The 24,919-nt window shown below is 40.1% G+C and overlaps 1 protein-coding gene across 3 annotated transcripts in view; it reads left to right on the top strand.

Moving 5' to 3' along the window:
* LOC109301518 (sodium channel protein type 2 subunit alpha-like) overlaps positions 1-24,733 on the top strand; it is a 302,173-nt gene extending 277,440 nt beyond the window's left edge. For all 3 annotated transcript variants that reach the window (XM_019522731.1, XM_019522729.1, XM_019522730.1), the window contains exons 22-27: positions 4,160-4,441; positions 12,660-12,713; positions 14,049-14,186; positions 20,448-20,552; positions 20,973-21,243; positions 23,051-24,733. In XM_019522731.1, the coding sequence (XP_019378276.1) occupies positions 4,160-4,441; positions 12,660-12,713; positions 14,049-14,186; positions 20,448-20,552; positions 20,973-21,243; positions 23,051-24,234 (2,034 nt within the window). In that variant the 3' untranslated portion in view covers positions 24,235-24,733. The remainder of the gene's footprint in view (positions 1-4,159; positions 4,442-12,659; positions 12,714-14,048; positions 14,187-20,447; positions 20,553-20,972; positions 21,244-23,050) is intronic.
* Positions 24,734-24,919: the final 186 nt, after the last annotated feature.

Below are 24,919 nucleotides of genomic sequence, written 5' to 3'. Positions count from 1 at the left end.
CTGTTTATTCACTTCACTCGGTGGTCTGGGCTGGGCTGTACTTGTGGGTGCTGTTTCCTCAGTACAGCCTGATATGGAGAAGAAAACTTATGTGTTCTAATTCCAAACCTAATCAGAGTGCATTGGTAGTACCAGCTGCTCCTCTAGCAGTGTTATCTCCCCCAGCTTTCTCTGTGGAGGTCAACAGTTTAGGTCAACAGCTTCAGGAGATTTTGTTATTCCCTAGGAGCTCACCTTTTTCCTGCTGGACAACATCCACACTAGACCTGGTACCAAGCAGGCACCATTCCTTCTCAATGATTTAGGTTCTGATATTCTGATTATTACTTGGAGCATGTCAAAAATATGTAAATGTAGCTTTAAATGTTCTGTTGACTCCTTTGTGATGATTAATAATACTTTAGAACACACAGCTATGCATCATTTTTCTTCCAGTACCCAGGTAATGAGTCTGAATCAAATTTTCAGTACATATTGTTAGGTGTATTAGGTGGAAGAAGAGTTTTATCAAACCCAATTATTCTTATCAGAGACGTTTTCATATTGTACTTTAAAATTTAAACCACTCTCCTGTAGAGTTGGAAAGCTGGCTGAACAAATGTGAAGTTAAATAGCCTATATGTCAAGGTAGATGAATTGTAAACACTCTCTAAGTGCTGAGAAGTAATTCTAAGGCAGCAGTTCTCAACCTTTTTACTCTTGAGACACTCCTCTGTCATTTTTCTAAATTTAGCTGCACCCCATTTAAAAAACTAATTTATTTATTGCAGTGCATAAAAATAATGACTGAAAACACATTTCTTAAACAAAATGAAAAATCATGCATGATAGCCATGGTATGATAGTATTATAATAAATTAGACACTGGAGCCTAGCGGTTCTTGCAAATATCTTTCATTGGTTGATCACAACAAACAATACAGCCCATTTGACTGGGTGCTTGACACTGACTCATGTCAGTGGAGGGTAGTGTGATGTCACACTGCATGAGAAGAGCTGAGCTCAGCTGACCCACCCTGAACGGGATGTACAAGTAATTCACTAATGTGACTTCCTTCACTCACAGAAACAGGAAAAGACACCTCTTTGTTTTCACTTGTTTGTTGATTCTGAAAAATGAATAGAGCAATTCTTCTGTTGCAAAAAATTCAGACCATAATAGGTCAGACTGTTTGTATTTGAAATATCTGTGAATCATGCACACGTTTGCCTGCCTAAAAGTGCTAATATTGGGTGCCTGTAGACATTCAGGGATGCTGCTCTGATGCGCTGTAATTACATAACATTGGAGCAGGCTTAATTAAGACTTGAGCAGCCTCTGCGTCTCCTGTATTCAGCATCCCCATGCTTCAAAATGGTTGCGGGGGTGCTTTAACTTAGGCTTATCAGACAAGTTTTAGTTAAAGCACCCCTGCTGCCATTTTGAAGCATGAGAAACTGAATACACATGATGCTGCAGGCACTTTAATTAGAGCAGCTCTCGATCCTCCCTAATTAAAGCATCCTCTCCCCTCCCCATCCCCCCACAGATGTAAAATGTCCATTTTTTCACACCATTAACAAAAGAAGTAACTGCAGTAGCTTAATTCCTTTACTTAAAATATCAACTCAATCTTATTCTAGATCTCTGATCTTGTCCCATTAATTGATATCATGTATGGTTTTTCCTTTCAAAAGAAATGTTTGTTTACAGCACCCTGAGGTGCCGCAGGATCCTTTAAATAGAATGGTGCTGTGAGGAGATAAGCAGAAAAGGTAAGTAGATAAACACAACCTCAGGCTTGTCTCTGCCTGAATGATCCACTGCCCCACTGCCCACCAGCCCCTCTACGAGGAGGTAAGCACTACAATATATAAATTTGTTGTTTAAATTAGTTGCCACTGAATTCACAAAAAATCATGGAAGAGTGCTTTGAGTCCAATGAAGGGTGCCTAGAGTCTAAAAAGAATGAGAACCACTGGTATACAGAGTGTGCTTTATCTGTGAATTGCTTATTGGTATCTTGTTCTGTGAGACCACAAAGCTTGTTTCTGCCACCTACTGTGCAGAAGACAGAATGCTGCGACGTATTGATAGTTGTCTGTTGTGTATGTTTTTTTCTCCTCAATGTCCCCTTCTCACTAAACTTAATTTTCCCTTCTGATGCTAGGCTTATTATTTTATAGTTTGTGTATGAAAAAGTGTTTTTGTTGCCTTGACACAGTTTTTTCACACTGTTACTGTCATCTCTGGCATAATTATCTTGAAGCTCACTTGGCTTTTAGCCATAAAGCTAGTATTATGGTTTTTGTTTTATAAACTTTCTATAGTAATTCTGCTTCTCAAGTATGTGAATTTGCTCCATCTACTTCTACTGTTTTGTCTTACAACATATTAACTTTAATCCTATTACATAATAGTTTTGTCAGTTTGTCCTCTGTAATATCCTTTTACAATTAATTCATCTTAGAATGAGTTCACAAAATTATCCTGCAATGCATTCTACAGTCAAGTTTTTAGAGAACTAAGACAAATCTATCTCAATAATATTGGATATATGGATTACTGTCAAGATTTAATAGGCATAGGTCCTTAATCCCTAAAAATGTTACTGCACTAACTTTAGTAAAAATGTTACTGCACTAACATTTCTGGTTCAAAATCAACTCAAAGTATTTAGCTTCGAGTCAAAATTATTTCTTTTCCCTCAAAGAATATATCTTGTTTTTAAGTCACTTGAAGTATTGATAAACTCTTTCCCAATGCAATATAGTTATGTAAAATCACTTCTTTCTAATTGTCACACTTACAGAATATCAGATTCAAAAGTTTCATTTATTTAAAACATTTTTAATTGACAGTGATGGAATAGTTCTGCAGATCCCTCCATATTTTATCACCAAAGTAAATTCCATTTTCAATGTGTCTCACAAGACCATTTGAGGTTGTAACCCAAATCCTGTCAGAAGAATAATACAAGGCACCAGATGAAAATGCAAATCATATATCTAATGTACGTAAATGGCATTGATTCTGAGAAAATCACCATTCCCCTTATTTTAAAAAAGAAATGTAGTTGGTTTCAACACCAAGATTATCACTGTTAACATTAATTAAAGTGGTATATATCAAGACAATGCAAGTTTCTCTATTGTCAATAGACTTTGCAATGTATGATGTCAGGAAGATGTTTTCTAAAGGTTGCAATAAGGTAGAAAGGATGTAACAGTAGAAAATCTCCACTTCCCTTAAATGTTCTAAACTTACTCTTCAGTTTTCCATATATGCAAAGGAGCAAATAAACACGAACATGAAAAGTAACAGAGGTTCTCCATAGAAATGAAATAATCAGGTACCTTATTTAACCAGCTAGGGACAAATTTTTTTCTGTCACACTCAAAATCATGGCAAAAATACAGTAGTATTTATTTCAGTTAGGGATTGGAACATTTCAGTCTTCTAATAACCAGAATATTTTCCAACCTTCTTTCACAGTTAGCTGTTCATCATTAAATTAACTTTATCATTGTTTCATCTTATTTACAAATTCATTGTAGCCTAAATCTTTATACGCTTTTATTTAAACTGTGATAATAATGTATTTATTTTTTCATTCACAGGATTATTATAGAAGGAAAGAATTAAAGACACTACTAATCTAGCTGAATGTATAATGCAAAACTGCCATTTTATGTTGGAGCTATCATTAGAAAGTAAAATAATAATGTATATATAAATAAATAATTTGTAAATGTGTTTTATAATTCTTTTAAAACATAATTTTATCAAATTACCTCTGTATTGTTTCTAAAAATCTATAAGAAGTCAGTCCTTCATTTTCTTTCAGTCATTAGTTATGTTTGTAAGTGATGATTTCCCACATTTATTAATTTGAATATATTGTGTATTTTCACAATCTGCCTTACAACTCCCCTGGGTTTTTTAATTAACTAGCTTTTCTACTTGGCAATTTAGTTCTCAACTATTTTATGTTGATTAGTTAGTACATAGTTTGTTTCAACTATTTGAAAAATAAGAGTGTTTGTGACTCCATTTTTAGTTTTGTTATTTTCACTAGTAGCCTTGTCAAGAAAAATGTCTAATTTTTTGTCTCTGTAAGTTTTCTTACAAAGTTTCTCTCTCTATATACATATTTTTATACATTTGTTTTTTTACTAGGTGGTTGTGAATGCCCTTGTAGGAGCAATACCATCTATTATGAATGTCCTTCTGGTTTGTCTTATATTCTGGCTTATCTTCAGTATCATGGGAGTTAATTTGTTTGCTGGCAAGTTCTTCTACTGTATTAACCTCACAGATGGGCAACCTTTTCCAGCAAATACAGTTCCATATAAGAATATTTGTGAAAGTTATATGGAAAAAGATGATAATGTTCAGTGGAAAAATGTGAAAGTAAATTTTGACAATGTCGGAGCCGGCTATCTTTCTCTGCTTCAAGTAGTAAGTGGCCATTTTTTATATATATTTTATAGCTTAATTTCCCATGTTGTATGTTGAAATGAAGATTGATTCTCCATTTATCATTATCATCTCATCACATGGCAGTACGTACTATGTTACGAAAATCTAGGGGTCCTTAGAAAGGAAGTTGCTATTAGGATGCTTAAAATCAGGGTTCCTTGAAGATGAGCAAAATATCCAAAAGAGAGGTTATGTACTTATATTTGAGATTACTTCCTATTTCTTTAATTATTCTTTGTTTTTGTTCTGTGCAAGCAGATTAATGTTGATAGTGGTACAAATCCAGCATGCTCTTTTATAGACTCTGGAGAGAAGGAGTGTTTAACTACAGCCCAAATGCAAATAAAAAAGGACTGGTGAGCCTTCCCCCTACCTCTTCTCCCCAAATAAAAGAAGAAAAAGTTTAAGGCTCATCCTAAGTTCATGAAAAAATTCTAGAAATGTTCTAGTATCACATAGCCCTAGATTTTTATTTATGCCATCTGACAAGTTGTAGACAGACATCAGTGTTTTTTACCATGGTAGTCAAATACATTTCCAAAGCTCATCTGCTTGTCAAAGCAAAAAGTTATGTGGAAGGTTAAATTTTGGCAATTAATGCAGAGAGGGACCAGGCAAAACTGATTTTAAACCATAGTTCCCACTTTTTTCTCTGTCCATATGGTGTGCTCTCTGTTTTGTTCTAGTATAATCACTTTTGAACCATTACCAGTTATTCCATTGATTTATTTTGTGTTATTCCAAGCCAAAAGTTTCAATGGAACCTCTTAGTGCTAGAATTCAGAGCACGGGAACTTTCCTTGTAGAACCATCTGCAGAGTAAAACCAGTTCAGACAGGAGCATGCATTCCAAATTGACTTCACTTGGAACAATGGCCTGGGAAAATATTTGTCCTCATAAGCCCATGGTAATTATTCTCACTCACTCTGGAGCTAGTCCTGCTTCCATGGTAGCATGCTCCCGTTTTGTTTGCTCCTGGTCTGCAGTGAGGGCCAGTGCCTAATGTTAATGAGCTCTAGCAGTTTCATAATGATTTCATCAGTGCCTCTATCTCTTACATGCACCACATTGGTAGGTTTACTTGCATATTTATATATGAATTACACATACAATCTGCAAATAGGTATGTTGCTTTTAATAAAGTTACATTTGTAAAATATTGTATTATGTGGAATTACCTGACATTGATACTTACACAGTAGATATTACAGTAGTAGGAACACATGGTTTTACTGGTTTTTAGCTTAATTGAAAAGCACTTATTAAAACAAGAGACATGCAAATGCCAATAGAAAATCTCTTTCAAATAACCTTTTGATTTAACAAAACTCATGTCAGCTGTGTCAATTTGTGCTTGAATATTTGAGCAATATTTTTCACATTAATGTTAGCAGAAAGTGATTTCAACTACACAGAAAGAAGTTCGATTTAATAAGGAAATACAGGGAAGGGGAGAGTAGTTTATCAGTTACTTCCCTACTACAGTCCACTGTTTCCCCAAAATGTTAGTGGCAGTGTGATAAATCGACATATCTCGCTTGTGCATGCCAAAGTTGCTGCAAATACAGATGCATTGTGTACCAGTACATTTATGACTAGTACTTTATCCATGGTTATTGGATCTCTCTTGCCATTTGATCTTCAAACGGCATTTTGGCTTCTAATATTCACTGCTTCTCTGCTCCACCATATATTTTTACAGTGAAAAATGACAGTTCATCTACCTTTTGGAAACCATCAATACCTAGGGAATATTCCAGCACTTCTTCCTTGGTCTTTCCTCATTAAAAATTTTGGTTTCTCAGATATTTGATATCCTTCTAATTCCTTTCAGTAGCAGCTGTCTGAGTCCAAACTGCAAAAAAATTAGTGGGGTGGAGGAAATATTTGAATTACTTACAGGCGCTTCTAGGTAAATTTAGAAGAAAACATATGGGTATTCTTGTAGGTAGCTTGATGAAAACAATTGTTCAGTACTCATTGGAATCTGAAGAAGTAAAAGAAAGATTAAAATGATATGCTTAAGGTTCCATCTCATATTTGGAATATTCAGTTTCTGGTGGGCAATGCTAGTCTCCCCACCCCCACCCCCAGTGCCCCTTCCTGTTGCAGGCACTGGGCTGGGGCTGCAGTCAGGCCAGGCGGCAGGTGCTCTGCAGGCTTCTGGGCTGTACACTTGACCAGTTTGGCCGAGCTGCTTGCCAGAGCTTTAAACTAAGCTTGCCCGGGGATTGGCAGACAACCATCAGAACAAGTCCAGGAAGAGTCAAACACATAGTCAGCAGGTCAGGAAATACAACCAAACTTACTCCTACCCCATCTCATGGATGGGATGCTCCCAAGTGCACAGAGAAGCCTAGGGCTTCCCATGGCAGACTTAGCTGCCTATACACTAATGCCAGGAGCATGGGGAACAAACAGGAGGAACTGGCCCTCCTGCTAAGCAGTAACAAATATGATCTCATAGGGATAACAGAGACTTGATGGGACTCTACTTAGGCCTGGACTACAGGTATAGACGACTATACTTTATACAGGAGGGATCAAGCTGATAGGAAGTGTGGGGGTGTAGCTCTGTTGGTCAAGGAGCAGTATATTTCCCTACTAGCTGACATTAGCACCCAAGAAGGGTGACTTGAAACCTTCTGGGTTAGAATAAGAGGAGAACATGGTGAAGGGGATATAACCAGAGGAGTCTATTACAGACCTCCTAACAAGGAGGAAGAGCTTGACCATGAATTCTCTAGGAAACTAGCAGAGGTGGCACGCTCTTGGTGCATGATTGTCATGGGTGATTTCAACCTCGCTGACATCTCATGGGGGGAGTATGCAGCCAAATCTGATCAGTCATTTAGTTTCCTTGCCTGCTTTGATGAACTATATCTGACTCAAGAAGTCCACGGGCTGCTAGATCTGGTCCTGGCCAAAGGGGATGATCTTGTCAGTGACCTGGCGACTGATGGGAAGCTCGGTAACAGTGAGCATGAATTGATCACCTTCCTTATCCATCACAGAAGTGGCAAATCAGTCAGCAATGCAGAAATCCTTGACTTCAGGAAAGCTGATTTTCACAAGCTCAGAAGGCTGGTTGTTGAGGCCCTGAATGATCATGATATGACAGGGAAGGGAACCCAAGATGGGTGGTCACTGCTTAAGGACATGATCCTAAAAGCACAAGGGAAGTCCATCCCAGCCCACAAGAAAAGTAGTAAAAGGGATAGGAAACTCTCTTGGCTAAACAGGGAACTCATGGACCCTCCTTAGTCTTAAAAGAGAAGCCTATAAGGGTTAGAAGATGGGTAATACCTCTACAGAGGATTATGCAGGACTGGCCCACACCTGTAGAGAATGGCCCAAAAAAGCCAAGGCCAAAACTGAGCTCAGGCTGGCTATGGGAATCAAGGGCAATAAAAAGTCCTTTTTCAGATATGTAGGAAGTCAAAAGAAATGGGCAACATTGGATCCCTGCTGAATCAAATGGGGCAGCTGACAACTGACACCCAGGAAAAACCTAATCTCCTGAATGATTACTTTGCATTGGTTTTTCACCAACCCAGGGGGCTCACCCTGCTTGACTGAACACAGGATTATGAGTGTATGGGTGACCATACACCTACATTTGGTGAAGACCTTGTGAGGGAGCACCTTGAGAGGCTGGACATCCATAAGTCAGCAGGCCCTGATGAAGAGTGCTAAAAGAGTTGGGGGGGACAGGGGAAAGAGGTTGATGTCATATATTTGGACTTTAAAAAAGCCTTTGACTTGGTCTCCCACAATGTCCTCATGGCAAAATTGGGGAACTGTGGCCTTGACATCCTCATGGTCCAATGGCTGGGGAACTGGCTTCGTGGTCGGACCCAGAGAGTGATGGTCGATGGAACCGAGTCACATGGTGCATGGTGACAAGTGGTGTCTCTCAGGGTTCAGTACTCAGACCAGTACTCTTTAATATATTTATTAACAATCTGGATTGGTGTGTCAGTAGTGGACTGGCTATATTTGCAGATGACACCAAACTGTGGGGAAGTGAGGATACACTGAAGGATAGGTTGAGGATCCAAGCTGACTTGGACATTGTCACAAGGTGGGCAGATGAAAACCTGATGACCTTCAATATAGAAAAATGCAAGGTGCTTCACCTCAGGAGAAAGAACCCACACCACATGTATAGGCTTGCCAGTGCTTCACTCATTAGCACTGTGTCTGCAAGAGACTTGGGGGTCGTGATTGACCACAAGATGAATATGAGCCACCAATGCGATGTGCAGCCAGCAAAGCAAATAAAACCCTGGCTTGCATCTACCGATGCATCTCAAGCAAGACCCAAGATGTAATTCTCCTATTTTACTCAGCCTTGGTGAGGCTGCAGCTGGAGCATTGCATCCAATTCTGGGCTCCACACTTTAAAAAGGATGTGGAGAAGCTTGAGAGAGTCTAGAGGAGAGCCACACACATGATCAGAGGTCAAGAGAGCAGGCCTTATGAGGAGAGGGTGAGAGACACAGGACTCTTCATCTTGGAAAAACATAGGCTCAGAGGGACTTGGTGGCAGCATATAAGTACATCAGGGGTATACATCAGGATGTGGGAGAGCATCTGTTTACCAGGGCTTTCCTAGGGAAGACTAGGTCCAAAGGTGACAAATTGCTGGAAGACCGTTTTAGACTGAACATAAGGAAAAACTTGTTTACTTGCCTAAGTCTCCAGAGTCTGGAACACTCCCTCCAGTGGGAGCAAGTATAAGCACCTACTCTGGATACTTTCAAGTTGTGCTTGGATGCTTATCTTGCTGGGGTTACCTGACTCCAGCTGACTTTCTGCACTTTGGGCAGGGGGCTGGACCCAATGATCTCACACGGTCCTTTCCAGCCCTAATGTCTATGAAATCTATGAAATAGAATCAGTATTGGCTGATATGGGTTGTTCATAATCGGCCAACAGTATTGGCCCAAAAAAATCTATATTGGTGCACCCCTAATAGTTTAGTTTAGAGAGAATAGGGCTTAAAAGGGGCCATGACAGATGTGCGGAGTACTTAATAATATGATGGGGGCAGATGAATGCTTTTGTTATTTCTTAATGGACAAGAAATAAGACGTCATTTGGTAAAATATAGTATTAGTTATTTGCATAACTAGCTTATGGAACTTGGTTTCACAAGATACTCTTGAGGCTTGGTAGGATTAAAAAGGGGATTAATTTATACATGAACAGTTGAGACATAACACATACCAAGTATGAAACTTCATTTCCAGAGCATAAACTAAGCACTAACCAATGGGGTTAGAAAGAAACTCCCGAGATTATTCCATAACTCATTATGGGGTTTCTTGCATCTTTCTTTGAAGCTTGAGGGGCCAACCTCTGCCACAGACAGGAGAACATAAATTGTTATTCTGAAGGAATTGTGGTAATTCCTACAAGAAGTCACTGAGCTTGCTTAACATTTTGCTATTTCTTCTGGCATTGCTGTGACTGCAGTCTCTATGGGCAGTTATTTGTCTCTACACATGCTCAGTTTTTAAAAAGGCTTCCTGCCCCTGCTGCTCCTAGAAGCTGTTCTGACTAGAAGGTAAATCACTGCACTTGCACCTGTTTTATGAAATGGGGAACCTAGGCTTTTAGGATTAATTCTATATTTAAGTATCTACCAGCAAGGCACACAAATGTAATGCAAACTGAACAACAGGTGTCAGTGAAAAAAAATAACAAATACAGTTTCTTCCTTTTGTATTTACCAAGACCTGTACTGTATTGCCAGAGATAAGTAATTAGCCATATCAGAGGTAGTTAGGCAAGTCAGGCAGAAGGGAAGGTCGATATCTACCTTAGATTAATAGAAGCAAAGATGCATAAACTTTCTTGAGGCACAGCTCACTTTATCAGATGCTATGAAAGAACACACAGGCCATCAAATAGAAAGCTGTCTCCAACCACTTCTGCCTCTCAGCCCTACCCTCTCTCTCTCCTTTCTCCCCACTTCCCTGTCTTGTGTATTTAAATCACTAACTTCTATCTGATAACCTGCTCTCTGCTGTCCTTTCATAGCATCTGATGAAATCAGCTATGGCTAGTGAAAGTTCATACATATTTTATTTAGTTATTCTGTAAGGTGCATCTCTACCTTGCCTGTTGTCTCCAGGAAGTAGCATAGAGACATCAGGACTGAAAAAACTGCTGTCATTTCTTTTCTCAGCTCCATATTCAATCCCCTAAGTGGTTTGCAGGTGTTGGACACTAGAAGGAAGATAAATGCATCATATTATAGCAGTCTCCTCTTTTTTGATATACTTGTCCTATAGCACACTGCAGAACAACCATTATATTTTTTCTCCAGTCCTTCAGAATAACATGGAAAGATCATTTTTTCTTGAAGGAAGAATACAGCCTGTTCGGCTGAAACTTATTCTCTAAATATGCTGGCATCCTCTCCATTAGTGGGGAATGACCTTTTTGTCAGGGATGCTGCCTCCATGAGTGCCACTGCCCACCCCTGCCCAACCTACTGCTCTCCTTTCTTGTTCTTGCCTATCTGCAGCCATGTTCCCTGCCCCCTCCTTGATCTGTCGTGCCACACACAGAGACACTGCCTGTGTCACAGTGCCACAGTGCTGCGGGTTGCCCTGCCCCCTTACTCTGCATCATCCTGGTCATAGCTCTCAGCAGATTTTTTGTAATCTGTAAATTCCCTGCCTGACTGTTTTTGCCAGTTAGATTTTGAAACAAAAGTAAAACATATTAAACTGTGGTGACAACATACTCACTTGTGCCTGTGTTAGATATCTGTACTTACATACCCCTAAACAGGTTTTTCTTCAATCATTTCTTCTTTGACTATTTGCCTTTTTTTTTTACTGTGAATGCTGAGGACTAGAAAAGGAAGTTCTATTCTAAGATACTCCTTGAATATTAACACATTCCAAGCACTGCTAGCTTAAATCGGGACAAGAAAGGCACATCCAGACAAGCATGCATGTGCAGTTCATGGCACTGCAGACCTGGCTGCAGCACTGCAAACCACATACACCGCACGTGCAAGGGTTCACCATGCTGTTAATTTGCAGTGCAGGGGGGGAGTTGACACCAGGAGATCCCAATGTCAAAAAACCTGCACCAATAAAAAGCAGGATGGGAACGTGGCAGCAGTGCGCGCCACCCAAAACTAGAGCCTGGCTGGCCAGGGCCACACTCCAGCTGCTGGCCAAGCTTTGTGTGCCTGGATCGCCACCACTGGAGCTCCAGGTTGCCCCCAGGTGCTGGCCCTAGCCTCCCCTACCCCACCTGGTGCAACTTGCCATGCACTAGAGTATGTATGCAGGGGTGTTCCCCTGGGGACAGGTAGCAGCAGTACAAGTATATGGCGCTGCTTTTTGTCCCTGGGGAATGAACATTCCTGCTTGTGGGGACATGCATAAAGGTTATTACAGGAATCTCATAATATGTACATAGTGCAAGGAGAGAAGGACAGAAAACTAGGCACCAGTAAGTACAATGCCATTATTTAATGCAGGTTAGGGGAACATTTTATAAATGTAGAAGAGTCACAGGCTTGCTTCTATAGTCCTGGGCAGGAAATCTATTGTTAGATAAACCTGACAATAGCCTTTCCAAATGGGAATTTCTTTGTATTAATGTGACAGTAGAAAATTAAAGTAAAATGTGTTTGTACATAGCCAATAAATCTTATATTAGCTTGATTTTGGGGGGGGGAGGGGAACCTTGTCCCCCCCAAGGAAGGAAAATTTTAAAATTCATAAAATTTCTGGAGTCTGTTTATCTTATGTTTTTTCTCTTTATCGTGTTCATGTCTCCTTCCTGAAAAATCCAAGCTCAGTGGCTTATTAAACCTTTTCTCCAGTTTACAAGTCAGAAAAAGTAATATGACCATGTGCCTTTATTGCTGAGTCATGCAACTCAGAGATTAACTGTAACTCAGCTCAGGTATGAAATTGTGAAGAGTTTGCATAATGATAATTTAAACAATGAACAAATCAGAAAAGGCAACTAAATTGATAAATTATTTTTATGATTAATTTGCTCATCTTTTCCAAAGAAGCTGTCTCTAAATACTCTTTCATTGTATGGCCCTATGCAAGCTCAGTGTGAAGTATGATTGGGTTATAAGTATAAATGCTAGGTATTTTTTTTTCACCTGAAGTTTTACCCTAAAATTGTAACATATCAAATACTCTCTAGGCTACATTTAAAGGATGGATGAATATCATGTATGCAGCTGTTGATTCTGTAAATGTAAGTACAGTTTCTAACTTTATTTGTGTAACTTGGGTAGACTTCAACGTCTACATCATGCACATTTTATATCTAACTTGAATGGCAGTGATTGTGAAAATTTTAAAAATTGTCTAATGTTCTCTACAGACTTTGTTCTATAACGTAATTAAGAGAATAGTTAAATAACATTTATATTCTCCTCCAGCTATAGTTATACCTACATTTAAAACAAGATATAAATTTAAGAATTAAATATGCCAGCATGCAGCCAGATATGTGGGCAGTGAGATTTTTTTGAATTCCCTTTTTATGAGTTTAATAAAGCATTATTTAGCCTAGAACTGTATCTATCTGAAGTACAAAAGTACAAACAATGAGAAATCATTGTTAGACTACAGTTCACTCTAATGATATCTACAGTTGTTAAGGGTAGGTGGTGTCAGGCCCCGTATAGGACAGGAAGGGGGTTTTACAGGAAGAATGAGAGAGATTACTTAAATCACTGTTCATGGTCTTGTTCACTCTATGAAGCAATAAGAGGAAAATGATTTCTCTATTACTGGAAAATTTTAAATACTGGGCTAATGAAGAAAAAACTATTGACCCCTCTGTAATAACTTTATAGTATGTTCTGTATTTCCTAGGTGTATTTGAATTACTTGCACAAAGAATAAGAGCCAAAATCAAACAGAATGCCCTTAGTTTTATTTATTTATTTCAAATCTACTACTGTATATTGCTTCATGTTGTCTGTTTTTTGTAACAGCATATACTATGTTTTGTTTTAATTTTGTTTAATCTGATAGAATGTGTAAAATGTATCTATAATTTTGTTTAATCTATATTTTACTGTATTTTAAATTATTTATTTATGGCTTTTACCAATAACTTTAAATTATATTGCATATAATGTTATTGTCAATTTTATTTAATTGTTTTACTGAAAACTGTGAATAAACTACTACTCCTGCTACTACCAATTAAGTTAACGTGTTTCAGATGGGCAAAAAACCTTTTAATGCAAACTATTTATAATACATGTTACTACTTATAAATAGGCTCACAAAGACTAAGCATAATTAGATTACTGCTACAGCAACAGGTTGTTTTGTTAATGGAGTCTGATTCTTGCACCAGTTTTCAAAAATGGTCCCCATGAGTGCAGAGAAAAATTGTATCTGTACATGCAAACTGTCACTTACAAATGCACTTAAAATTTTCTATGTCCCGTTTACATATTCAGTTAAATATTTGTTGTATCTGTGTCCATGAAAATATGCTAGTGTAGGATTTTAGTAGGCAAATTAACCATGCTTTTGTGCTAATGTTTTGCTATTTCTTCTTTTTGTTTAGGTAAATATGCAGCCCAGCTATGAGCATAGCTGGTACATGTATATCTATTTTGTCATCTTTATCATCTTTGGCTCATTCTTCACTTTGAACCTTTTCATTGGTGTCATCATCGACAACTTCAATCAGCAAAAGAAGAAGATAAGTATCTTTATTAGTATCTCAGAAAAAGCTGAATTTTAAAGAAATGAATTGATCCTTACCAGATGGTTATTTTCTATGCAGGGACAAAAACAATTATTTTAACTTTCTCACAACAATAATAATAAAGAGAAAGGGAATAGAGAGAGCAACTGCTAAAACTGCTTTCTTTTTTGTTCTGTATAATGAGGCAATAGCCTTTAATTTTGAAAGTTTTTAAAAGAATTTAAACCTACAGTGGTAGCCAAAGACCACAATGTGTTGTTCAGACGATGCATATAGTTTCCTTCTTCATAAAACATGAGGGTATCAAAGGACTGTTCTAAGGAAAGTCATACCATTAATGCGATTCTGTGCATCTTGGTGAGAAATGTATGTCAAGAATTTGTTGTGAATCTTACAACTCCTTTCTCACCTCATTTTCTCACATCTCTTCACCTCATTTTCTGCATGTAGGAATCCTCCTGCCAAAGTGGTCTAAGTGGTCTAAGTGAATGCTACCCAGACTTTCTGGGATGTGGGCCAATTAAGTGGTTCAGGGCTGGTTGGCAGGCCAAATCCAGTAAGCAAGATTATTTTTGGCTGGTTGAATAGGCACACCTTCCTGGTCCCATGTGCATAGGATCAAACCTCTGTCCATGGCCCAGATCTCACACAGCCTGGCCCAATCCACCAGTCCTATCCAGCATAATTGGGCCAAGTCACCTGGCCATGGAAATGGGAAATAGGGCTGCAGGAGAATGGTGGCAGCATTAACTGCCACCATTCTACCACCAGATTTCTGGACCTGTGGGGAGCCCCACAGGCCACATGACACAGCTCTACAGCCTGGAGCTGGCCTGCAGGCTGCAGGTTAAGCCCCACTATTCTTGGGAGTGATACACAAGTTCCTTCTTGATTTGTTTGTGGTTAACTAAAATGCATAGAAAAAATATTAAATCTGCAAATACTGAAAATGTTAAAATTGTCTCTTGACTTTCTATCCATATGAATGTTTTACTGTTCATTTCAAGTGCTTAGTGGTGAGGGTTCATTTTACCCTTCACATTATCCAAGCCTCTCCATCTTTCAGCTTCCTCTATGTTACTTGGCTTCAAATTCTGCCCCATTTGCTATGGGGCAATGTTTGCTGCTGCCAGGCTTGCCAGGAGCTTCCACTGCCTGTGGAAGTCGTATATCTCCAACAAGAGCACTGTCTGCAAGTCATTCATTTCTAAGCCAGATTCTAGATTTACGTCATGAGTAAAATCATGGGGTCACTTTAAGATGGCAGAACTCAAGACTCATCCAGTGCAAGTTCTTTTTCTTGAAGCCTCTTGGCAATGGCATCCACTGAGAAACCATCCTCTACTGAGTCCACATCCAGAGAGAGCTTAAGGAAAAAATCCTATTACCTTTTAATTCAGATACTCTGCTTAGCCTGATAGATAAGATGGTTGTGGAAAAAAGTTCTCTCACTAACCACACATTGTTATTTTGAACACTTGGAAGCATGTACAGATTTCCAGTGACTTGAGAGATGTCACAATCATTACCATGTTCAAAAAAAAGGAGATGGATCAGGTTGCAGCACTTATCATGATATTACACTCCTGTCTATAGCTGGGAAGATCCTCACTTGCATTCTCCTCAGTAGACTCACTTTACTTGCTGAAGTTCTCATTGGCACCCAAGTTCCAATGTAGTTTGAGACCACTCAGAGGTATGAACTTTATTGCTAGACAGCTACACAAGAAATACCACAAACAACACTGAGATTTTTACATGGCCCTCGTTGACTTGATTAAGGCCTTTGATTCAATTAACAGGGAGGCCCTATGGAAGATCCAGATGTGATTTGGATGCCCACCAAAATTCATTACCATTATCAGACTCCTTCATAGAATCATAGAAAATTAGGATTGGAAGGGACCTCAGAAGGTCATTTAATCCAACCCCCCCACTCAAACCAGGACCATCCCCACCTAGATCATCCCAGCTAAGGCCTAGCTGTGTCTTAAAAACCTCTAAGGATAGAGATTCCACAACTTCTCTGGGTAACCTGTTCCAGTGTTTTACTACCCTCCTAGTGAGAAAATTCTTCCTAATATCTAATCTAAACTCACCTTGCTTCAAATTGAGACCACTACTGCTTGTTCCGTCATCTGTCACCACTGAGAAAAGTCTAGCTCCATCCTGTTTGGGACCACCTTTCAGGTAGTTGCAGGCTGCTATTGAGTCCCCTCTCAGTCTTCTCTTCTCTAGACTAAATAAGCCAAGTTCCCTCAGTCTTTCCTCATAAGCCATGTCCCCCAACCTCCTCATCATTTATGTTGTCCTCCTATGGTCTCCCTCCAATTTGTCCACATCCTTTTCGTAGTGGGGGCCCAAAACTGGACACAGTACTCCAGATGTGGCCTCAACAGTGCTGAATAGAAGGGAACATTCCTACCAATGCAGCCCAGGATGCCATTAGCCTTTTTTGCAATAAGGGCACACTGTTGGCATATATATAGCTTATTGTTCACGGTAACCCTCAGGTCCTTTTCTACAGAGCTGCTACTTATCTAGTCAGCCCCCAGCCTGTACCGGTGCATGGGATTGTTCTATCGTAAGTGAAGGACTTTGCACTTGTCCTTATCGAATCTCATGAGATTAATTTTGGTCCAATCCTTCAATTTGTCTAGGTCTCTCTGAATCCTAACCCTACCCACCAGTGTATCTACTACTCCCCCCAGCTTGGTGTCATCTGCAGACTTGATGAGGGTGCACTCTATGCCATCTTCCAGGTCACTGATGAAGATACCGAGCAAAACTGGCCCCAGGACTGACCCCTGCGTCAGTCCACTTGATACCAGCTGCCAACTAGACATAAAGCCATTTTGAGCCCAATGATCCAGACAACTTTCTATCCAGCGTACAGTCCATTCATCCAGCCTGTACTTCCTTAGCCTGACTGCAAGAATGTTGAGGGAAACCATATCAAAAGCCTCGCTAAAATCAAGGTATATCGCATCCATTGGTTTCCCCACATCCACAGAGCCAGTCATCTCATTGTAGAAGGCAATCAGGTTGGTCAGGCATGACTTGCCCTTGGTGAGTTCATGCTGACTGTTCCTAATCACCTTCTTCTCCTGTGCTTAGAAATGGATTCCTTGAAGATCTACTTCAAGGTTTTTTGCAGGGACTGAGGTGAGACTGACTAGTCTGTAGTTCCCTGGATTCTTCTTTTTCCTTTTCTTAAATATGGGCACTATATTTGCCCTGTTTTGATCATCTGGGACCTCTCCCACTTGTCATGAGTTTTCAAAGATGATGGCCAGTGGCTCTGCAGTCACATCAGCAAAATCCCTCAGCACCCTTCGGTGCATCCTATCCAACCCCATGGACTTGTATATAATCAGCTTTTCTAAATAGTCCTAGACCTATTCTTTCACCACAGTTCACCTCATCTCGAAACTGTGCTGCCAGGTGGTGTAGCCTGGGAGCTGACCTTACCTGTGAAGATTGAGGTGAAAAAGGCACTGAGTACTTCAGCCTTTTCTGTATTCTCTGTCACTGGGTTGCCTTCCTCATTCAGTAAGGGACCCACACTTTCCCTGATCTTTATCTTTTTAGTAAAATACTTGTAGAAAACCTTCTTGCTCCCCTTCATATCCCTTGCTAGCTGCAACTTCAATTGCACTTTGGGTTTTCTGATTTCATCCCTGCATGCCCGAGCAATACTTTTATACTCCTCCCTAGTTGTTTGTCCAAGTTTCCACTTATAAGCTTCCTTTTTGTGATTTAGCTTTCTGCTAAGCCAGGTTGGTCTTCTGCCAGACTTGCTAATCTTCCTGCACATTGGGATGCTTTGTTCCTGCACTCTCAGTAAGACTTCTTTAAAGTACAGCCAGTTCTCCAAGTCTCCTCTCCCCCTCAGTCTGGCTTCCCAGAGGATCCTGCCTATGAGCTCCCTGAGCAAGTCAAAGTCTGCTTCTCTGAAGTCCAGGGTCCTTACTCTGCTACTCTCCCACCTTCCTTTGCATAGGACCCTGAACTCAATCATCTCATGGTCACTGCTGCTCAAGTTACCATCTATTATTACATTCCCCACCAATTATTCCATTTGTGAACAGCAGATCAAGAAGAGCACAACCCCTAGTTGACTGCTTCAGCACTTGTACCAGGAAGTTGTCCCAGTACTCTCCAAAAACTTCCTTGATTGCTTGTGCACTGCTCTATTGCCCTCTCAGCAGATGTCAGGGCGATTGAAGTCCCACATGAGAACTAGGGCTTGTGATTGGAAACTTTGGCTAGCTGTTTGAAGAAAGTCTCATCCACCACTTCCTCCTAGTCTGGTGGTCTATAGCAGACCCCCATCACGACATCACCTTTTTTGCTTTCCTCTCTGAACCTAACCCAGAGACTTTCAACAGGCCTATCTCCAGTTTCATATTGGAGCTCTAAGCAATCATATACCTATGCAAATCATTATGAGCTTTTGGTGAAAAATATTAGGGGAGAGAGAGTGCACATATTCACTGCATGGTTACTACTAGGGCAAAAGTCTTCCAAGTTAAGTACTTGGGGCCCATATGCACCCATAGTGAAATGTACACATGAAAAATGCATCTTAAGAAACTACAGTTCTTATAGCAGCGTTTCCCAACATTCCGATAACCGCAGCACACCAGTGTGCCGTCAGGCACGTCCAGGTGTGCCATGGCATTTTGGGCTGGAGCCACACCCCACCGCCTGCTGCTGCTGTGGACACAGATAGATGGGGAGTGTCGCTCCAGCCAGGCAGGGGGCATACATGGCTCCAGCCCAAAATGCCATTTGAGTGGTTGTGCACCACCCCTCCCTATTGGCACCCAGATGCCAGCAGTGCTTTTTTATTTAGGTAAGTGTGCCATAGGGTGAAACAGTTTGGAAAAAGGTGTTCCATAGCATGGAACTTTCCTTTGTTCAGTGTTCCCAATACACATGTATTTAATACTCTCTGTGATATGTTACCCCCAGGAAATTTTTTATATGCCTTTTTTTTTTAGGTCATAGTCTTCTTCTATGTGACTGATTCCTCAGATCCTCTATTTTGGTTCTTGATAGAATGATTATCAGTACAGTAAATTTTTTGTATTCATATATATTTATTAGGGGTGTGTAAAGCTTCAGTAGCAAATTCAATTTGGAGGAGATTCAGCCTGATTTTGGGACCAAATCTCCAAATCCAAATTGAATCAGGAGATGAATTAAAAGCACTGAATCAATTTGAAGCATCTGAATCAATTTGGAAAAAGATTTGGTGATTCAGCCATAGACTAAACAGGCAGCTGACACACCTGCCTCCAGCTGGTAAGTCTGTTGGGGTTGGGGGAGGGAGTAGGGAAGGGACATGGGAGAGGAAGGGATTGGGGCTGCCCAGCCGGAGCAGGGGGGGCACGTTACTCAGGGTTGGGGGGCATGGGATGCGGGCACAGCAGTGCTTGGAGTAGGGGCTCTGCCCTGCTGCCACTTGTCCAGCTGGGGCGGGATGCGGACATGGCTCACTGCAGATGGAAGGGCGTAAGCAGCAGCAGGGCACAGCGCCTACTCCCAGGTCCTGCCGCACCCGCATCCTGCGCCCCTCCCGTGCCAGCTGCAAGTGGCGGCAGGGTAGAACCCCCACTCCTAGTGCTGATGAGGGTGCAGCAGCGCCGGCAGCAGAAGCTATGCCCTGCTGCTGCTTGCCCCCTTCCACCTGGAGTGAGCCATGGCCACATCCCATCTCCCCCCCTACCCTGGCTGGGCAAGCAGCAGCAGGGCAGACCTCTGCTCCGAGTGCTGCCACACCCACAGCCCTCTGCCCCTCTTCCCGAGTAACGCGCCGCTCCATACCGACTGGGCAGCTTGTCCCATCCCCAGTCCTTCCCTCCCTCCTCCCCCAACCCCAACAGACTTACCAACTGGATTTGAATCACTGTCCTCCAAATCAGCCGAATCTAAAATGAATACTTGCCTCTTCGCACAGTCATAATATTTATATGCAGGCTGAAAATTAGAAGTTTCTTAAACATTTTAGGCTTTGGATTCTGAAGTAGCCCTCCAACTGGAGTAGTGGGGCAAAAAGATTAACTGCTTTTAAGATGGAGTCAAATAAGTTTATTAAAGAGTTTTATATGAAAGACTGTCTGCCGAAGCAGGGCAGTGGAGTCAATGACCTCGGAGATCCCTATGAGTTTTATGTTTCTATTTGCGTCACTTAGTGAATTCATGTCTCTAAAGTTATAGTTGTAATTAGTTTTTATTTTACTACTTTACCTTGGAGGTCAAGACATCTTCATGACAGAAGAACAGAAGAAATATTACAATGCAATGAAAAAGCTAGGTTCCAAGAAACCACAAAAACCTATACCTAGGCCAGCGGTAAGAATGCCACCTGTTTTTTCTGTCATCTGGATTTGGGAACAAATCAAAATTGCAAACTAGGTATTAAACATTTCTGGCATCTTTGGGCTAGAAATAGAAATACATGCATCTTTCTATATGGTAAGATCATATCTAAATCACTCCTTGATGTCTTTCTCAGGAAGTACAAAACCAATCCATTTTCTTGAGGGGCATTTCATTTTGACAGACTTATTTTCTGCTTTGATTGCTTGTTTATTTTTAGATGTTATGCTTCTCTTGTTTTTCCTGCTCCTTATAAAAAGAAAGGGACTACACTGGGAAGTTCCTTTCTGAACTAGATCTCCTCAACTATTTTCTTCCTATATATTTCTGGGTGGGGATAAAATGTGTATTTTGTATCTGTAATTGTATCGCCCACTCTTTCATTTTTTCCAGAACAAATTCCAAGGTCTGGTGTTTGATCTTGTTACAAAGCAAGCATTTGATATCACCATCATGATTCTTATCTGCCTTAACATGGTCACAATGATGATAGAAACAGATGAACAAAGTAAACAAGTGACTGATGTTTTAGACCAGATTAACGTGGTCTTCATAGTCCTTTTCACTGGAGAATGTGTCCTGAAACTGTTCTCACTCCGCTATTATTACTTCAAAATAGGCTGGAACATTTTTGATTTTGTAGTTGTCATTCTCTCCATAATAGGTAAGAACTACTTATGTTCAAAAAGGAATGTAATGAAAGGATAAAAAAATATTTTAAGTATGCTACCACCTTTTAAATTTGTATTTAATAAATCAAAATTACAGGATCAGACAGGTAATTTTCACTTCCTTTAATTCTACACTAAATAAGAAATATATTATAATTGGGGTGACTGTATGGGAGAACAGGAATTCCAAGCACCCCCCTTCCTTTCCCAACCCTCCTAAGTCAGCAGCAATGCTGCAGGCAGAGGCAGGGTTGGGGTGGCATGGTGCACTGAGAATGGGGGGAAGCAGCAAAGTCTACTTGTCATGCTGTGCTTCTCTGCCTCCCTTCCGGACTGCAGCCTATGCCCCTATATTTCCGGGATACTCGTTTTAATTAGAATCAAAGGACCAGAAGAGACCTGCAAGTCTGGCCCCCTACTATAGGCAGGAGGTTATTGGGCTCAAACAAGCTCAACGAGGTGCTTAGCTAGCCTCCTCTTGAACACCTCAAAGGAACACCTCCAATTCTTACCTACCAGCCAGAACGAGCCTTCAAAATCTGGGACTGTCCCAGCTAAATCAGGACATCTGGATGTATGGTCACCCTAACTATTCTACTATGTTATTATTCTCCCTACTCCCTATTCCCCCTATGTTACTATTCTCAGTACCAGAGCTTCTGTTAAGTATTAATGTTAATATCCATTAATTTTTCATAACATAGTGAAAAAGAGTCAAAGTGGAAACAGGACCTGTGTAATGGCTTTTAGCAGATGATATTAAGAAAATTTGAGAGTGTAAATTTTTAGTCTTTTCCCTATTCATAGTCTTTACCAAAACCAGATAAGGTCATCTGTAACCCAGATTACAGGTAACCTTGTGGACAGCTATTGATAAAAGAGGCAGAAACAGGTGTACAGCCCAACCTTTTTATTTGCTTGCACATAAAAACATGGAAACAAACCTTTATCCCAAAATCTGTCTCGCTACCCTTGACAGCATAACATAGATTCTCACCTATACTGGTTGGGGAGACTTGAGAGATGGGAGGAGGGTAGCGCACAGATTGGCAGTAGGTCTTGTTGAATTTGCTGAGGTCTCCAAATTTCCCTTTGGCCTAAGCCCAATATTTATAGATGGCTGGTTCTAATATTTTAATAAATCATCCCTGATAGGCTTTATTTAAATTTCTTTTTTTTCACTGAAACTTTTGGAACTAGACTAAACCAGATTTCTTATGGACTTGGAAGGTGTCAGTTAGTTAGGATTTATATCCTTACGAAAGAAAGAGGGAGGGTTTCTAATCTCCTTTCCTTCCTCATTGAGTGCTGTTCAACACTGCCATGTTTCTTCTTTATCTTAGTTTATGGTCTTCTCTGACAAGGATATTTGTGTTTTTACAAAGTATCTAAGCATCTTAACAAAAATATATCTATTGTAGCGAAATGACTTCTAATACATTCCGTTACATCAATCACTACTAATATTTTAATATGAAGCTATGATATAATGCATTTGGATTATTTAATGTATGGTCTCCCCTTATCTCCTTTCAGGCTTTGTGCTTTGTTTAATTGTGTTTGATGGCTTCTCTTACTTTGCCGACCAAGCTAGTTGCCACATCTGCAAAGGTTCATACTACAGTCACTCAGAAACAGGCTTTGGGGCCTTTTGCTTAGCCACACTTCTGCAGCTTGTTCTAGGCCCCTTGAAAATGGCCACGGCTGGCAACATGTCCTAAATTATTCTCTGTGATAGTAGAAAACTTAAATTAGTAGAAATATATTCTCCTTACATGCATTTGTGTTTTTGTTTTATAGGTATGTATCTAACTGATTTGATTGAAGAATATTTCGTGTCCCCCACCTTGTTCAGAGTCATCCGACTTGCCCGAATTGGTCGAATCCTGCGACTCATTAAGGGAGCTAAAGGGATTCGCACTCTGCTCTTTGCTTTGATGATGTCTCTTCCTGCTTTGTTTAACATTGGCCTCCTGCTGTTCCTGGTCATGTTTATCTATGCCATATTTGGGATGTCCAACTTTGCCTATGTTAAGAAGGAAGCTGGGATTGATGACATGTTCAACTTTGAAACCTTTGGCAACAGTATGATCTGCCTATTTCAAATTACCACATCCGCTGGTTGGGATGGCTTGTTAGCACCAATTCTTAACAGTGGGGAACCAGACTGTGACCCATATAGAGTTCACCCTGGAAGCTCTGTTAAAGGAGACTGTGGTAACCCTTCCGTTGGGATTTTCTTTTTTGTCAGTTACATTATCATATCATTTCTAGTTGTAGTAAACATGTATATTGCTGTGATTTTGGAGAACTTCAGTGTTGCAACTGAAGAAAGTGCTGAGCCCTTGAGTGAGGATGACTTTGAAATGTTCTATGAAGTTTGGGAAAAGTTTGATCCAGATGCAACACAGTTCATAGAGTTTAGTAAACTGTCTGATTTTGCATCTTCACTGGATCCTCCTCTCCATTTACCAAAACCAAATATAATTCAGCTTATTGCAATGGATCTGCCCATGGTAAGTGGTGACAGAATTCATTGCCTGGACATCTTGTTTGCTTTTACAACACGTGTTTTGGGTGAAAGTGATGAAACAGATGCACTTCGAATACAAATGGAAGAACGTTTTATGACTGCAAATCCTTCCAAAGTCTCCTATGAACCAATTACAACCACATTAAAAAGAAAGCAAGAGGAACTTTCTGCTACTGTTATTCAGCGTGCTTATAGACTATACCTTTTAAAGAAATCAGTGAAAAAAATTTCATTTATGTATAGCAAAGATAAAGTTGATCTGCCTATGAAAGAAGATATGCTTATCGATAAGCTGAGTGAAAATTCAGGTCCTGAAAAAACAGATGTGACCTCATCCACAACCTCTCCACCATCCTATGATAGTGTAACAAAGCCAGACAAAGAAAAATATGAAAAAGACAAATCGGAAAAAGAAGACAGAGATAAAGATATCAGGGAAAGTAAAAAGTGAAAGGAGACAAAGACAAATTGTTCATGACAAATTGTTTACAGCCTGAGATGGTGATATTTTTGTCAATAGGGCTCCTTTGGGAGCTCTATGCCAAACTGACATATTTTTACAAATATACCCACATACTTAAGGTCAGTGCCTATATAAAGACAATGACCCCTCATTATCCAACTGTGACTCTGTAACCAGGGCAACAACCTTGCCAGGAAATTAGTTTTCATGATCATTTGGCCCTAATGAAGAGACAACACAAAATGGCGACTCAGACTGTAGGGACCATTGTAAGGGGCGCAAAATTATAATTATGTGTATGTTAACAAAAACACGTTAGTGGAGCAGTTGTATCCACTGTGTGCATTTCAGCTGCCACATTTGTCCTAGTGTTGTAAAGAGTTTTGTTGGTACAAACATTTGTTTTAATTCAGATTGTTCTATCTGTTTTTTTTATGTAGTGAAGAGATAATTACTCTTTCACAAATATACCCATGTCAGCTATTTACTTTAAAGGAATAATAAGGTGTGTATGATTCTCTTCAAGGTTAATAAAACACGCACCCCATCCCCCTATACCACTGTGTCTGAGGCCTTGTACAGACTCTTAGTTTCTCCTGGTAGAGTTGCTGCACTCCCAGTAGAAACCACAAGGGTTCAAACGTTCAGGCTTTTTCTCCCAGAGTGAAAATGG

The sequence above is a fragment of the Gavialis gangeticus genome, unplaced genomic scaffold, assembly GCF_001723915.1.
Source record: "Gavialis gangeticus isolate Ggan-Ray unplaced genomic scaffold, GavGan_comp1, whole genome shotgun sequence".
NCBI classification, from domain to species: Eukaryota; Metazoa; Chordata; order Crocodylia; family Gavialidae; genus Gavialis; species Gavialis gangeticus.
This window is presented reverse-complemented; position numbering and strand designations above follow the sequence as displayed.